This window comes from Salmo trutta, chromosome 13, assembly GCF_901001165.1.
Source record: "Salmo trutta chromosome 13, fSalTru1.1, whole genome shotgun sequence".
Taxonomy (NCBI): Eukaryota; Metazoa; Chordata; class Actinopteri; order Salmoniformes; family Salmonidae; genus Salmo; species Salmo trutta.
The window spans coordinates 63,938,836-63,956,368 of record NC_042969.1 but is presented as its reverse complement, the minus strand read 5'-3'; the positions used below and the strand labels follow the sequence as shown (position 1 = coordinate 63,956,368).

The following is a 17,533-nucleotide window of genomic DNA, read 5'->3' as shown; positions in this document are numbered from 1 at the left end:
AAACACCTCCCTCTGCAACTGGATCCTGGACTTCCTGACGGGCCGCCCCCAGGTGGTGAGGGTAGGTAGCAACACATCTGCCACGCTAATCCTCAACACTGGAGCCCCCCAGGGGTGCATGCTCAGTCCCCCCCTTGAACTTCCTGTTCACCCACGACTGCATGGCCAGGCACGACTCCAACACCATCATTAAGTTTGCAGATGACACAATAGTGGTAGGCCTGATCACCGACAATGACGAGGCCGCCTACAGGGAGGAGGTCAGAGACCTGGCCGGGTGGTGCCAGAATAACAACCTATCCCTCAACGTAACGAAGACTAAGGAGATGATTGTGGACTACAGGAAAAGGAGGACCGAGCACGCCCCCATTCTCATCGATGGGGCTGTAGTGGAGCAAGTTGAGAGCATCAAGTTCCTTGGTGTCCACATCACCAACAAACTAGAATGGTCCAAACACACCAAGACAGTCGTGAAGAGGGCACGACAAGCCTATTCCCCCTCAGGAAACAAAAAAATGTGTCATAGGTCCTCAGATCCTCAAAAGGTTCTACAGCTGCAACATCGAGAGCATCCTGACTGGTTGCATCACTGCCTGGTACGGTAATTGCTCGGCCTCCGACCGCAAGGCACTATAGAGGGTAGTGCGTACAGCCCAGTACATCACTGGGGCTAAGCTGCCTGCTGTCCAGGACCTTTACACCAGGCGGTCTCAGAGGAAGGCCCTAAAAATTGTCAAAGACCCCAGCCACTCCAGTCATACACTGTTCTCTCTACTACCGCATGGCAAGAGGTACCGGAGTGCCAAGTCTCGGACAAAAAGGCTTCTCAACAGTTTTTACCCCCAAGCCATAAGATTCCTGAACAGGTAATCAAATGGCTACCCGGACAATTCCCCCCCCCCTCCCCCTCTCCCCCAACCCCCCTTTTACACTGCTGTTACTCTCTGTTTATCATATATGCATAGTCACTTTAACTATACATTCATGTACATACTACCTCAATACCTCAAGCCAAAAATCACTGAAGCTGGAAACTCTTACCTCCCTCACTAGCACCAGCTGTCAGAGCAGCTCACAGATCACTGCACCTGTACATAGCCCATCTGTAAATAGCCCATCCAATCTACTTCATCCCCATACTGTATTTATTTATTTATCTTGCTCCTTTGCACATTCATCTTCTGCACATTCTACCATTCCCGTGTTTAATTGCTATATTGTAATTACTTCGCCACCATGGCCTATTCATTGCCTTACCTCCCTTATCCTACCTCATTTGCACATGCTGTATATAGACTTTTCTACTGTATTATTGATTGTATGTTTATTTATTCCATGTGTAACTCTGTGTTGTTGTATGTGTCGAACTGCTTTGCTTTATCTTGGCCAGGTCGCAGTTGCAAATGAGAAATTGTTCCCAACTAGCCTACCTGGTTAAATAAAGGTGAAATAAAATAAATACAAATAAAAAATTGGCCCGACCAACCAGTACCTCCGCACATTGGCTAACCGGGCTATCTGCGTTGTGTCCCGCCACCCGCCAACCCCTCTTTTACGCTACTGCTACTCTCTGTTTATCATATATGTATAGTCACTTTAACCATATCTACATGTACATACTACCTCAATCAGCCTGACTAACCGGTGTCTGTATGTAGCCTCGCTACTGTTATAGCCTCGCTACTGTATATAGCCTTGCTACTGTATATAGCCTCGCTACTGTTTTATTTCTTTACTAACCTATTGTTCACCTAATACCTTTTTTGCACTGCTGGTTAGAGCCTGTTAGTAAGCATTTCACTTTAAGGTCTACACCTGTTGTATTCGGCGCACGTGACAAATAAACTTTGGTTTGATTTGATTTGCTTTACTGTATAATGTTTCAGGTTTATTTGTTATAGATCATCCACTGAACTTTCATTGTGTTAGCACGAAGACAATGCCACAATACTATTTATCCTCAATTCCACTCTATGGAATTGCTCTATATTGCTCCCTTAGTTTTGGAGATACAGCATCTAGATAATAAGAAAAAGCTTGTAACATTGAAATATGAGTTTGTCCAGACTCCAGAGGCATTTAACTGTGGGGAATCTGGGGCTACAGACCTTCTGTCTGACCTACTGTGACACCCAATCTGCTGTGCAGTGTTACGGTGCAGAAGCACAGAGTAGATTGAGGCCTACTTTATCTGCCTATCATCCTGAGATGCCAGAACATGTACCTTTGAGTTGGGAGGATGGTGGTGGAATGGTGTAGGGGTGCAGGGGTGTCGATGTGGAAAATCCATCTCCATGTATCCACACGTTAACTCAGACCCTAGTGAACAGAGAGATCAAAGCCTTTGAATAGGCATTTTAAACCATTTATATGGTTATGGTTTGGGTGCCCTCACAAAACTATAATGTTCGTATAATGAAATGACTCAATCATATTTTTAGATACACCGACAAATAAACACCAAAGAGGGCCTCCCAAGCGGCGCAGTGGTCTAAGGCATTGCATTGCAGTGCTAGCTGTGCCACTAGAGATCCAGGTTCGAGTCCAGGCTCTGTCGCAGGCTCTGTTTGCGACCGGGAGACCCATGGGGCGGCACACAATTGGCCCAGCGTTGTCTGGGTTTTGCCGGCAGGGATGTTCTTGTCCCATTGCGCACTAGCAACTCCTGTGGCGGGCTGGGCACAATGCACGCTGACATGATCGCCAGGTGTACGGTGTTCCCTCCAACACATTGGTGCGGCTGGCTTCCGGGTTTAGCGGACTGTCAAGAAGCAGTGCAGCTTGGCTGGGTTGTGTTTCGGAGGATGCACGGCTCTTGATCTTCGCCTCTCTCAAGTCCGTACTGGAGTTGCAGCGATGTAACTACCAATTGGATACTAGAAAAGGGGTACTTTTTTAAATATATATATATATATGAAAATAAACGCCAAAGAAAACAGATGACAGCCCAAAAAAGTATTATTATTTTGAGCCTGGGCAAATGGAGCTGCTGTTGCTTCTGGACCTAGTGTTTGGTAGAGAGAATTTTTAATACGATGGATGGCATTAGCATTATCTCAAGATGTAGGTGATTCAGGAATCCACAATATCTGGGTTTCTTTTTCAGATTCCTCACAGATCTTTTTCATAGTTGTTTAACAGCTGATTTGTTTACTTGATATACTTTTGCCTAACAAGTCCAAAATAACTAAATTCATAATCATTAAAAATATCAGTGACATGTTGGAGAAAATGCTGGTTAAGATAAATAAATTGACTATGTTTGCACTCCTTGCCATAAGTGCTCTGAATAAAATAACTATTTATTATTTTTTTAAAGTCAGCTATGCTTGCTGATAAAGCTGATTAAGCCTAAGCTAATTGCCAAATTATAGATTTAATTACCTGTTAAAATCTTCTGTATTGTTATTGGCTAGTGATGATGCAAAGAGGTCTGACATTGTTAGCTATAAGATGTGAATTCACTGCTGTTCCTTGAAAACGAGTGTCATTGCCAAACTACACTACATTAACTTTCAAAAATCATAGTCAAATAAAATACATATATATCTCTGTATTTTCTAAATCCTATGATGACTAATATGTCACTCATCAATTTATTTGAGATTCAGGTCTACATAACCTCCAGTTGTCCTCCCCAAGGAGGATTTGTCTACAAACAACCTCAGTCTTTCTGGCAAAAACACCAAGCAACTGAGCCCAAAGGAGGAGCACCAGACATCAGCTAAAATAGAGATTTAGACCTGTAAGTTTTTTGGGGAAAAACACTCCATCCTTCCAGAACACATTCTTTACCTCCCAAACAGACTCGTCAGCTGGGGCCATTAGTCTTAAATAATTAAACATTGGAAAAATAGTGTTGTTCAGGATACAGCATGAGGTCAGATGTCCTGGTAATGCTTTGGGTGGTAACTAATGATTTACTGTAACCATGAGAGAAGGGAACTGTACAAGTGTTTTTTTGGTTTGGATTGCTGTAACACAGGGTAACACAATGATTTATTCAGTATGACCGGGTACATTGAGGCAACAAAGAAAACAGATGATTATTCTGTTAGTTACAAAAGATAACACAGTGCCACCGACGCAGCCCACTACCAAGGACTGTGGGCTCTCCTTCTCCATGGCCAACGTGAGTAAAACATTTAAACATGTTAACCCTCGCAAGGCTGCTGGCACAGACAGCATCCCTAGCCGCATCCTCAGAGCATGCGCAGACCAGCTGGCTGCTGTGTTTACAGGCATATTCAATCTCTCCCTATCCCAGTCTGCTGTCCCCACATGCTTCTAGATGGCCACCATTGTTCCTGTACCCAAGAAGGCAAAGGTAACTGAACTTAATGACTACCGCCCCGTAGCACTCACCTCTGTCATCATGAAGTGCTTAGAGAGACTAGTCAAGGCTCATATCACCTCTACCTTCCTGCCACCCTAGAACCACTTCAATTTGCTTACCGCCCCAGTAGATCCACAGACGATGCAATCGCCATCACTCTGCACACTGCCCTATCCCATCTGGACAAGAGGAATACCTATGTAAGAATGTTGTTTATTGACTATAGCTCAGCAACTGGGTCCTGGACTTCCTGACGGGCCACCAACAGGTGGTGAAGGTAGGAAACATCACCTCCATAAACGCTAACCCTCAACACTGGGCCCCACAAGGGTATGTGCTCAGCCCCCTCCTGTACTCCCTGTTCACCCATGACTGCGTGGCCAAGCACGCCTCCAACTCAATCATCAAGTTTGCAGACAACACAACAGTAGTAGGCTTGTTGATTACCAACGATGACGAGACAGCCTACAGGGAGGAGGTGAAGGCTCTGGGAGTGTGGTGCCTGGAAAACAACCTCTCACTCAACGTCAACAAAACAAAGGAGATGATCGTGGACTTCAGGAATTCAGGAAAAAGCAGAAGGTGCCCCCCTATCTACATCAACCGCAGTGGAGAAGGTGGAAAGCTTCAAGTGCCTTGGCGCACAGTGTGGTGAAGAAGGCGCAACAGAGCCTTTTCAACCTCAGGAAGCTAAAGAAATCTGGCTTGTCACCTAAAACCCTCACAAACTTTTACAGATGCACAATTGAAAGCATCCCCTTGGGCTGTATCACCGCCTGGTACCGCAACTGCACCGCCCGCAACCGCAAGGCTGTCTGTCCAACGCATTACCGGGGGCAAACTACCCGCCCTCCAGGACACCTACAGCACCCGATGTCACAGGAAGACCAAAAAGATCATCAAGGACATCAACCACCCGAGCCACTGCCTGTTCACCCCGTTATCATCCAGAAGGCAAGGTCAGTACAGGTGCATCAAAGCTGGGACCAAGAGACTGAAAAACAGCTTCTACCTCAAGGCCATCAGACTGTTAAAAACTTCTATGGGATCGGTGTCCCCCCCGCAGGACGGTTGAGGTAATGTAGGTTAATGTGATTAGCATGAGGTTGTAAGTAACAAGTACATTTCCCAGGACATAGACATATCGGATATGGGCAGAAAGCTTAAATTCTTGTTAATCTAACTGCACTGTCCAATTTTCAGTAGCTATTATAGTGCAAGAATACCATGCTATTGTTTGAGGAGAGCGCACAGTTATGAACTTGAAAATGTATTAATAAACCATTTCATTGATTTGATGCTTTCAGAAATTCCATTCTGTCAAAAGAAAAACGTTATTACGCTGATAAGAACTTGCTTATAAGCAAATAAATGTCTTATCTGATATAGGTTTTCTTCAAGTTATACCCGCTGGCTGACCTGAAAGAACCCCCCTGGATTTGTACACTTCTTTAGATGTCACAGTGACTCAACTCGTTGACCTGGTGTTCTCTATTGTGAAGCCTCTATACAATAAAAGTCAAGATGATTCTGCACCCCAAACAATCTGAAAAAAATGATTGGAAGCATGGGAAATCCACTGAGGTTGATATTTAACTGTAGTAAACAAGTTTGTTTGTGAATAACCAAAGGCCCCTTGCAACTAGAAAACAGTAGGAGTCCTGAGGAGAGCCTGATTGGAGGGGATCAACATCAGGGAATCTTGACGTTAATGAAGTATGTCGCCACTATGAAGAGTACTGTTTGTCTTGGGCAACAGGGCCTATTTGTATATGTGCTATAGCCTGTGTGTCAAGTTTATGTCTGAAAGAATAATCAGTGTTGGCCCTGACTCCTGCCAGAGAAAGAAACCCTGTTTGACCCCCCTTCTCACCTCAAAATCCAAATATGTGTCCCGGGACACAAATGAAGGATGGACAATGACAGCCTTGTCAGCGGTGAGATGTTTGTAAAATAATGGGCTGCACTTCCTATGCTGAACTGAAACTGTTCACAGGTGTTTGGAGAGGAAGTGACCCGTGAGTCACCTGCCAGTGATCTACCTCCAACACAAACCTTCAACCGACACAACAGATCTGAATCCGATGATTTGAGTTCTGGTTATCCTCTAGATTAGAATTTAGATTCTCCCCCTTGTAAGGAAGAATATGATAACACACAGTGAACCCTGGAAATGGGACTCTTATTAGGTAATCATCTGGGTAATCTGGTGCAGTGCTGAGCTAGCCAGCATCATGGTTTAGTAGCACTGGTTTAGTAAGATGGCACAGAGCTCTAACCTGACAGTCATGGCTGACTGAAAAATGAGATATTTCAACCCAAGTTTTGGATGGAAAGTCCAAGCAAATAGGAAGTTCGGTTCCGCTTTTACTTTATGAGCTGGCTAGCTATATACGTTTTTCCTTTGCCGCAGAAGCATTTTGTATTGCGGGTGACTTTAAAGCCATAGCACTGTAAAGCAAATGTTTACCATTAAGTTCTGAATGGAATGGAGAGGGCTCCGCCGCACTCCATTAAAATAAACATGTTTGCAATAGTGCTAGGATATACACTGAGATTATATTACAGCAATGCAGGTATTACCTGTAAGAGAAAGGGAGGCAGCTCAGTGAATAATTTCTCTCCTAATGCCTGTACAATATGCTGACTTTGGAAACTCTCATAAAAGAGGAATTCTGGCCATGAGCAGAATGCTCTCTGAGATCCAGGGGCAGCACAGGGAGTAGGTGATGTCTACCCAGCAGCTTCCATGGAGACCCCATAGGTAGGGTCTGTCGTCAAAACGTCATCGGAATGCCTCTCAAGCTGATTAATAGCTCAGAGGTCTGTCATTATCCTGGCAGCGTAACTCAGGACAGTAGATTGTCAAACTATGTCAAGGTTGTGAATCGGAATGGGATGCTTCAAGCTCCATTGCTCCATAGGGGGTCGCAGTTGGAGATGTAACTGTATGTGTGTGTTTAAACGTTTATCCTGCTGACCAAGCTGGCCTAGCTGAACAACAGTCTGATGTTTGTTAGAAGGCATTTCTCCAACAGCCATCTCTCTCTCAGTGACGCTGGCAGTGTTCTCACTGCCCTGCTAGAACCGCTCTTCACACGTGGGCTGTAGGGCAGGCTGAATTGCTATTTCTAGCCTCTACAGACTATCTGCTGCCTCTGTTATGTTTCTGCCTTGATATTTGGTGAAAGTTTGTTACTGAATTGAAGTCTACTTTATTTTTCTTTTAAACTCTTTGATAGTTGTTCCCTCTGTCTGGAAGGATTTAGGGTCATCGGAACACCACTGAACCTGTGGAAAAAACCCTCAAGATATTGTGTTGCTGAAAACCCTCTACTCTATTACTAGGAGGAATAGTCATGGAAAACAGGTAATTACCCAAGATTTGTTCACTGGTTTACTCTCCCTCTCTTTCTCTTCCCCAGTCTCTCTCTTACTCTATCTCCCTGTCTCTCTCTCCCCCTGTCTCTCTCACTGTGTACTTTAAAAGATAAGTCCTCTCTGAATCCATGCAAATGTCTGGCAGACAGTGCAATTCCTTTTGGATGAGGGGGGTGGGAAGGAGGGGGGTCTCTCCTTCCCTCTCTCTTTCTTTTCTCTCCCCCCTTCTCTCTCTCTCTCTCTCTCTCTCTCTCTCTCTCTCTCTCTCTCTGGCAGCAGAGCCTGCACTGTTGGCAGGAGTGACCAGAATAAAAACAGCAACACCAGACATAGGGGAGGGAAAAAAGCGAAGTGATCCATTGAACCAAAAGTCTTTGCCCTCTCTTAATTACGTAGTGGCCCATATCTTTTCTCTTTTTTTCCACTTTAAACATTTTTTTTTTCTTTCTTCTGTACTTGAAGACCTCTGGTTGTTGGTAATTAGCTTGAGGAGAATAAAACCAGCCGATAGGGAGAGGGGTGGTGCATTGTGGAGCGAGATGGCTAACAGAATGGTTCTATCACTCCTTCATGGTTTCTTCTACCTATCTCTGATTCAGCCCTCTCTTCAAGGAGGTAGGTGTGTGCCTAGGTGAACTCAGCCATGACCTCTGCTACCTAGATAGCAGGCTTAGGATGCAGGTATTTTAGAACAGGTGCAGGTCTATGTCTCTGTGTTTGCTCTTCTCAGTTGTTACACAGAGGACTTTAACCACTCCAACCTCTCTGTGTGTGCAGTTCTGTCTATTTCATAAAGTGTATGGTATATTTGTCATGCATGCACTGATATCCACTGACCCAGTCTTGTCTTGTTTATTTTGTCTGCAAACCCTGCTAAAGAGGACCTGTCTAGAAAGCAATTCAGATAACTTATTTCTGTGCAAAATTCACGCAAATCCTATGCATAACCTTTTCTCCATAAAAACGTTTTTTTTGTTTCTCTCAAATACCCTCAAAATGTTTGCATCTAAAATATAAACCATACTTCCAACTGAATATTTATTTTGAAAGTAGCACTTATGACTATTCAGTCATGTTGATTCTAGCTGACTCTCTGTACAAGTGTCAAAGATTTTAAAAGCCCCAACTTTCCATTGCACTTGAAGTTCAAGATAACAACATTCTGTTCCATTGCATTGCAGATCTACCACTCACTGTCTCGATTATAATTAAAACACACAATGGTAATCTGCTCCATATTTGCATGTGCTTTGTGTTCTTGTAGTTGTGGCTAATATTGTCCAGGTTTTGGACCAGATACAGTATTTATGCCTGCAGGGTTAGAGTTGTTGTTGTGGTATTTTTAGAGAGGATTGTCTTTCTAAAGGCAGATTCAGTGTCTAAATACATATATCATAACTGTACTTTATACAGTCTGGCTCATTTCTTTATTAGGTACATATTTCTATTTTAAGAATTGTAAAGGATTTATATTGAGGATATAAAAGGTAGTCTTTGCGAAAATCTGTGTCACACATTGTAATATTGATCCAACAATTCGATCTCCAGCAATATTTTCAACTTGATTTTATTCGTTGACTTAAACAAGAACATAATAGCTTAAATTTAAAAGTAAAATGAAATGATTGTGGTGGTTATAAAATCTAAACAAGCATACATTTTATTAGGACATCTAAAATTGTTCTTGAATTTATACAATTTGAGATAAAGCTGGAGGAACTGTCCAGCAACTGGCTTATGTTGGAAGTGCTCACTAGGAAGAGGGAACAATAAAATATATATCCTAAACACATAAATACAGAAATATGAGTGACCTGGCTTAGCGCAAATTGACATACAGTATGTTTGGTTTCTGGAGAGGACTGTTTCCAACAGGTTTCAGTGTTTTTGAGTGTGAATGAAATCAGGGGCGTATTCATTACGCCGATTCTGTAGCAAAACATTTATTAAACGGAAGCAAACGGAACAGAATGGGGAGGGACCTACCTAAATTTGTCCAATAGAAACTCTCGCTTTGCTCTGTTTGCTTCCATTTGGTTCTTAAACAGTAAACTGTTTCTGTAGTGTGTGTGTGTGTGTGTGTGTGTGTGTGTGTGTGTGTGTGTGTGTGTGTGTGTGTGTGTGTGTGTGTGTGTGTGTGTGTGTGTGTGTGTGTGTGTGTGTGTGTGTGTGTGTGAGATTCCTCTGTTCCACAGCATGTGGTCTGAGGTATTCATTTCTAACCAAGTTTGGGGCGGACAACAGCTTATCTTTTTGTACAGGGGGAGAGAGAGAGAAAGGGTCAGTGATTGCTCAGAGCTGCGTACATCGTTCACTCTTTCCTTCAAGCTGCGAGGGGTTTCCACTTTCTCCTCTCTCCCTCCCTCCCTACTTTGATATTGTTTTTGTTTTGTTTATGCGAGCAGCCAGAGTTGTTTAGTCCCTCCAGTTGGAAAGCATGTTGAAGTTCTGCACTGCAGTCTGATCTCTTCAAGCCAAGCCAGCTCTTTTCAAAATGTATTTATTTGCCCAAAAAGAATGCATGTATCTTCTGTTCCCCAGCTGTTAGTATCAGAGTCTGAGCTATTATTCTCTCTAACTGTGTCAGGTAGAGTTATAGATGGTGGAGCTGCTACAGTCCATTTTAAAACCCATGACTGGAATATTTTGCCCTTATATAGTCTTATATTTAACTGTATCTTAAATCGGTGGCTGGATCTGCGATGTTGATGAGTGTGATAGGAGTAAATGGTCAAATTTAACTGAGGTGATTCATCATAAACTGTTCACACAGTAATGCATCAGCAATGTGACATGTCAGACACCTGTTATAACCACTTTATGACAAATTCATCTCATTTTGACATGACATACACGTTTATGATGCTTGATACATAGGTTTTTACGTGACTTTGTGGTTTTTCCAAGCTGTCTCCTCTTTATTAGACTTTATTGGATGGCACGTTAACTTACAGGTCAATAGAAGCCCCATTCACCTGTTAAGCACCTGTGATACTTGAATGTATATGAAAACTGCCCAGAGCCTGTGGATCTGAGGACTGTGGATCTCTTAGGTAATATATTGTGTTTTCCCTTTTTGCCGTCATAGCAGTTTTCTTCCAACTCTTCTTTGCACTGACCTAAACTGGTGAACCAATTGCCTCGTCTGAAACAAACAGAACTCAGTTCAGCTTTTGAGAGCAGCAGCTCAGCTCAGGGAGAATTTACAGCATACGGATGGAGGGGCCAGCGAATATCAATATTGGCTTAGGAGCCAAACTTTGATCTTCGGTGAACGTAAAATCCATCCCTATCAAACCTGTTCTGAGGTGCTGAAACCAACTTCAGCTGTCTCTGGCTGTGACTGGAAAGTTAAGAAACCCTCTAGCTCGTTCCAAGTAAGTGTCAATTATCTGAAAGTAATGCAAACCCCATTAACACCCAATCACCTTTTTAAGAGGGTTTTCACCGAAAAAACCCTCTGCTTGCTCATACTTTGGACAGTTATCATGAGAATGGGATTGAGGAGCATTTTTTTTGCGAGTGTGAATGAGTTATGACGCATGAGGGAACGTCAGGGAAGGAGTTGGGTAATAAATATGCAGCTTGTCAGTTGTGATATGACTCTGTCTGGTATCCCTGAGCATGTACTGTGGCAGACTGCTGAAATGTGTCATCAGTTCCTCTGTCCTTTTTATTTGTTTATTTAACCTTTATTTAACTAGGCAAGTCAGTTAAAAACTAATTCTTATTTTACATTGACGGCCAAACCCTCCCCTAACCCAGACCAATTGTGCATCTCCCGATGGGTCTCCCGATCACGGCCAGTTGTCATACAGCCCGGGATCGAACCAGGGTCTGTAGTGACGCCTCTAGCACTGAGATGAAGTGCCTTAGACCGCGGCGCCACTCAGGAGCCCTCAATATATTGTTTTAATTCCTACAAACAAACACCATCTGTCAGACGGATAGAGTGAGAATGGGATGTTATTCTGATCAAAATAAATCTGAGAAGAGACAGATGGAGTTAAGTGGCCTCTTCCTCAAAGACACAGTCCCAAATGGAACCCTATTTCCTATATAATGCACTACATTTGACTAGAGCCCTGTGTGCCCTGGTCAAAAGTATTACACTATAAAGGGCATAGTCAGACTAAATGTAATGCAGAGACTACAGTTCAATCAAGATCTCTCTGTAAAACTGCCTGCTCTGAGCACATTTCGTTTGACCTAAATTGGCTAATTACCTTTTCATTAATGGTCATTCATGTGGTATCCACACCCATCTGATGTTTACCCTGAAGTATCTGGATAGTATGAGACTTGTGAAGGAAAGACCAAACATTCTGTCAGCTTCCAATGCTACTGCCAATCCCTCTGGGATTAATAACTATCCTGGCATTCGACGAACTCTTCTCTCAATCGTCCATCTCTTTTCTGTACTTAGTCACACAAAGTAATGTAATCAGAGTTTGTTCACTCTTTTACTTGCTAAATTGCCAAGAAGTGTATCAGATATCAACGTTTCAGTTCACACCTCAGTGTACTCTGTCACTTTAGTCCAGACAATTCCAGTCAATGACGGGTTACAAAAACAGTGCCAGAGTCATTAGTTTCTGTTTTATGACCAACACTGTTAATGACACAACCCTAACAAGCATGCAGATGCCGGCAGAGGATAAAGAATAACAAAAGTTCCACCAACTCTGTTCATTTCCTTCCAGCCAGACTCATAAGAATTAAGAAGCCTGAGTCTGTGAGTTTTGCTCTGCATGCAGTGCTGCCTGGAAGCCCTGGAAGTCAGTTTGCCTCTTTTGGCGTTGAAGCTCAGGCTTTCAGGACTTCAGAGGATTCTAATCCGTTAGTTCTCTCCGTCAGTGACACTCTCCTGGCCGCAGTTGAAGGTGAATGAAATCATGGCAGATCGAATGGCACACCTCGCCTGTCGGTTGGGCAGACTGGTGATGAATTGCCCTGGCTTGCTGTGTTGTGTTGCCCCTGATTCACCGCTGGTTTGGTTGGTAGATTCCCAATCTGATTATCTCGACTCTGATCTTCTCTGTTGAGCTTTGCAGTAGTTCTCTAGTTATATATTGGAGACGTGTGTTTGTGAGTGAAGCACCTTTCTGGACTTAATCCCTTTGTGTGAGGTGGGTTGCCAGGGAGGGATAACAGGACTAAAGTGACACCCTGGCGTCTTGTGGCTCGTTGGCAGAAGGGCTACTGCTCAGTGCCACAGGGCATCCACTTAGGGGAAGACTTAAAAGTAATGTGATTTGATCACATCTTCTTCAAAACTGAATCCACTCAAAACTATTTAAAGAAAGAAAAAATAGGCGTTTTAGACTTCATTTTGGTCTCTTTAGAGGAAGGGATACACCATACGCAGTATACATTTGGTCTTGAGTAAGGATGCAAAGGGAGGGTATATTACTTGTAACTTGCTAAGTTTACCAGTAAACTACCAGAAATGTAACTTTCAAAGATTTTATGTAATTTGTCACAAGTCACCTAGTGTTCCTTTTGGGTACTTCTGATTATCACAGGTGCCTGTAATTATCTCTGGCCCTCAGTGTGTAAAATATATTAAATAATCAAATATGATTATAAAATTTAAAAAAATAGAATAACAAAGCTGTAAAACATTCTAAATATAAACCATCAATTTAGTGAATACCATTGGTGTTTAATATAAGGATTTCAGCATAAACATCCTTTATATATTTTAATATTAATACACTTTTAATTATTTTACTATGACAATATGTCTTTGTTGTTAATGTTTTGGCGCCAAACTGGTGGCAGTTGTGAAAAAAAGTAAATAGTTGGAAGAGTTGCAGAGTTAATTGAAAATAATGCCATTGTTGATTAGTTGCAATTTTCTTTCATTAGGCTAAGTGTTACCACTCATGGACAATATGGACACAAATATAAACAAATGAATTTATATTTTTTAAGTTATTCAAGTATAAATTACCAAAGTTACAATAGATTGCCATAGATTATACGAATTCTAAATAAATCACAGACAGTGTCACCAGCAAAGCACCCCCCTATAATGAACTTATTCTCTGCAGCAGAGGTAACTCTGTAACGATGTGCGCTGAGAGTCGGGAAGCAAGTTCAGGGAGTGAGTGTTTTAATAAATAAACGCAACATTAAACAAAACAAGAACAACGCACAGACTTAACACTGGAACAGAAACAATAATGCCTGGGGAAGGAACCAAAGGGAGTGACGTATATAGGGAAGGTAATCAGAGAGGTGATGGAGTCCAGGTGAGTCTGATGATGCTCAGGTGCACGTAATGATGGTAACAGGTGTGCGCCATAACGAGCAGCCTGGTGCCCTAGAGGCCGGAGAGGGAGCACACGTGACACTCTGGGTCTTCCTATCCTGTGGCGGACCTCATGAGAGCCAGTTTCATCATAGCGCTTGATGGTGTTTGCGACTGCACTTGAATAAACTTTGAAAGTTCTTCACATTTTCCGGATTGACTGACCTTCAGGTCTTAAAGTAATGATGGACTGTCCTTTCTCTTTGCTTATTTGAGCAGTTCTTGCCGTAATATGGTCTTTTAGCAAATAGGGCTATTTTCTGTATACCACCTCCACAACTGATTGGCTTAAACGCATAAAAAATGTACTTTTAATTTAAATGTATTCCAGGTGACTACCTCATGAAGCTGGTTGAGAGAATGCCAAGAGTGTGCAAAGCTGTCATCAAGGAAAATGGTGGCTACTTTGAAGAATCTAAAAAAATATATATATTTTGATTTGTTTAACACTTTTTGCTTACTACATGATTCTATATGTGTTATTTCATAGTTTTGATCTCTTCACTATTATTCTACAATGTAGAAAATAGTCAAAATAAAGAAAAACCCTGAAATGAGTAGGTGTGTCCAAACTGTATGTTAATTACCAAAATTATTGAATGTTCAGGTACCTTTGCTAAATTACCGGAAGTTTTGCAACCCTAGTCTTGAGTTACACTCTGAGAACCAGGCTGTGCCTTCATTGTTGCTCCGTGACCCCTTTCAGAGCCAGAGTGAGCAGGGGCTCCTGGGTCGCTGGCAGGAGCAACCTGAGGCCGCTACTGAAGATAAGACTCTCATTCTGTCGTATTTATTCATTCCTCTCACACACTCCCTGGCAGGACTGTTAACAGCTCTGACATTCTATCCATCTTTGGCAGTTTTATATTAAAACATGCTCTCTCACTGCTGCACTCTCTCTCTCTCCCGGAGCCATTTTAGAACAGGATAGCATGGCTGGGATATCGCTTATCCAACCATCTGACGCGCTTACAGAACATGTAGTATGGAGCCATTACTGACACACTTGTTATAGATTTTGAGCATGCCGATTTTTGCCGGTACGAGTGTTGTAGAAACCAGACCAGATTTGGGATGGGAGAGTTGGTTTAATAGACACGTATTTCAAAAGGAGAGCACTGGAAATGTCCAGGGTGTACCGTAGCTCCATGACTGTTCTGTACACAACACACACTTTTATTATGTGAGTCTATGTTACACAGATAGGCTGTTTAATGCAACCCATTTACAAATGTATGTCTGACGTTATAGGATTTGTGCTTTAACATGCTCACAACTGTAATGCCACAGGTTGATCGTAAAGACTTGACATGAAATCCTTGAAAAAAACACTACAGTACAACATTACACAGCACTAGGTTATGATCAATTATATCAAAAGCTCCACTGAAGTCTAACAAAACAGCTTCTTCTTACTATCAAATAGAATAATTGCAACGCTGCAAACCACATCCATCTTGCACTCAAAGCAGGCTAAAGCAAATGCTAAAATTATTTGAAAGACCTCGAATAGCATTTGAACCCAGGTATACTGGCCTCAAACTGTGAGCTGTGAGGGGAGCGGTCGGTTTGTTGGTCTCTGAGTTTTTGACCCCCCGCTGTCCATTATCTGATCTCCCAGGTTTACTATGAACCCCATGCAGCAGATCCTAAAGGAACCTGTCTTGTAAAAATTCAGTCAAATCAGCCATCTCTGATACTCTTATAAAACGTTCCATCTGCCAGATGTTTGGAGCGGCTTGTCAGTGTTTGTTTTATGACAATCATAAAGCATCGTAAAAATAAATTGAATCTTTTCCAGTTATGGAGGAACCGTTCATGGCATTTTCTATTTTTCCTAATACCTCAGGTATTCACCGTTAAATGGTTCATATGTCATAATTAACAGAGTAACATAAGAAACAATCCTATACCGTTACTCGTTCATGTTAAAGAGGGATAAAAATACAAAGCAATGTTATGACAATAGTTCCTTTTATCACCATATAGATAGACAATCTTGCAAATGTAACTAAATGTATAAGAGGAAATTCCAAGCTTAACACATGTGACAGATGTTTTTTAGTAACATGGATTATTGTCTTGGTTTAAGTGATGTCAACCTAGGAGTTCTATAAATCTTTGTTGTTTTGTTAGCACCAAAGTTAGTACATCATCTTTGGACCTGGTCCCATACCCACATATATTTTAGCCTAGTTTATGAAATGGTAGTAGTGGGGGCCTGTTTGAACTTAGCTGACATTTCTGGTTCAGAAAAGACTGGAAGTTACACATTTTGTGCTTTTCTTCATACCCTGTAAGTGTGTAGTAACGAACTACAGTGTACTTATGCTTGCCAGAATGAGGGTAAATCTTGGGTAAATATCTCATTGTTCATGTCCTTTTCTGAACATAAAAATGTAAGTTACCTTGGATGGTTATTGAAAGTAACCTGTATCCTTGAAAATGCTAGTCTTATCATAGGCAATGAGCAGACTACTAATTAATACTTAGTTTTGCTCTGTCCTTTTAACAGATTGTGTAAGATGTGATGAAGTAAGTTTCTTTGGAATCGAGATGCAATTTGCTCTGTGAAGTTCAGATTGTCATTCCATAGCTTACGTTCCTGTCATGTTCAATACATCGTCTAAAAAATCTTCAAACCTTACAAAGTAAGAAGGAATTTGCAGCTGTTGCAAACCTTATTTTTTTTCATAGACATCGTCTCTCTGAACCTATATGAAGGAGAGAGATCATGCACTATGTCAACCTCCCGGTACAGTAGGTAGGTTCTGTCTCAGCCAAGAGACATTGGAGGGCTGAAGATTAGTGGCGATGATGAGATCAGAATTCCGCCTTCTTTTAAAATAGTACCGTCTGTGTGTCATTTGTTTATTTGACTTTGCATACTTTACATTTATGCTCTGCTCCACAGATGTGTGTATCAGAGCGGCTGGGGCTGGGGCCTTGAGTTCAGTCAGAGGGAGAGAGGAGAGAAGGGGAAGAAAGGTGGAGGGAGAGAGGCACGGAGTTCTTCTGTCATCAAGATTTACTCTTTTCACTCTTGTCTTTCTTTGACCCACCTCCCCCCTCCCTTTTCTCGCTAAGCGTTCTGGAAAATATAATGCTAAACTGTGACAAAAAGTAGGCCAGACGCCACACGTCTGATAGCTGTTGTTGCTTTGTGCCAGGGAGTCTTCTCTGCTCTGCTCTGCTGCACTGCTCTGTAGATCCTGGTCTCAGGATGTCAGCCTCCTTTAAGACTGAGCCTTTCACTGCAATCAGAATAGGTTGGCTGATATTAAGTTAGTCTAGCTACAGAGAACCTTCTGGGAGGGAGGGTAACCTGGACCTGCTGCTGGCCACACAGGCTTTACCAGACACAGACACACTTTCATTTACATGGGTGGATGGAGGGATGGATGGTGTGATGAATAAACGGATGGAAGGCGTTAATTCTGTAACTGTCAGGTGTCTGGAACACTCCAAACATATTTAGACACATTTTATTTAAGGATTAG

General features: G+C 42.3%; 1 protein-coding gene across 1 annotated transcript in view; it reads left to right on the top strand.

Annotated features, from left to right (window-relative positions):
- Positions 1-8,039: 8,039 nt before the first annotated feature.
- The window catches only part of LOC115206290 (elastin), an 87,253-nt gene continuing 77,759 nt past the window's right edge, over positions 8,040-17,533 (top strand). Inside the window, exon 1 of the mRNA XM_029773075.1 lies at positions 8,040-8,332. Within this exon, the coding sequence (XP_029628935.1) occupies positions 8,257-8,332 (76 nt within the window). The 5' untranslated portion in view covers positions 8,040-8,256. The remainder of the gene's footprint in view (positions 8,333-17,533) is intronic.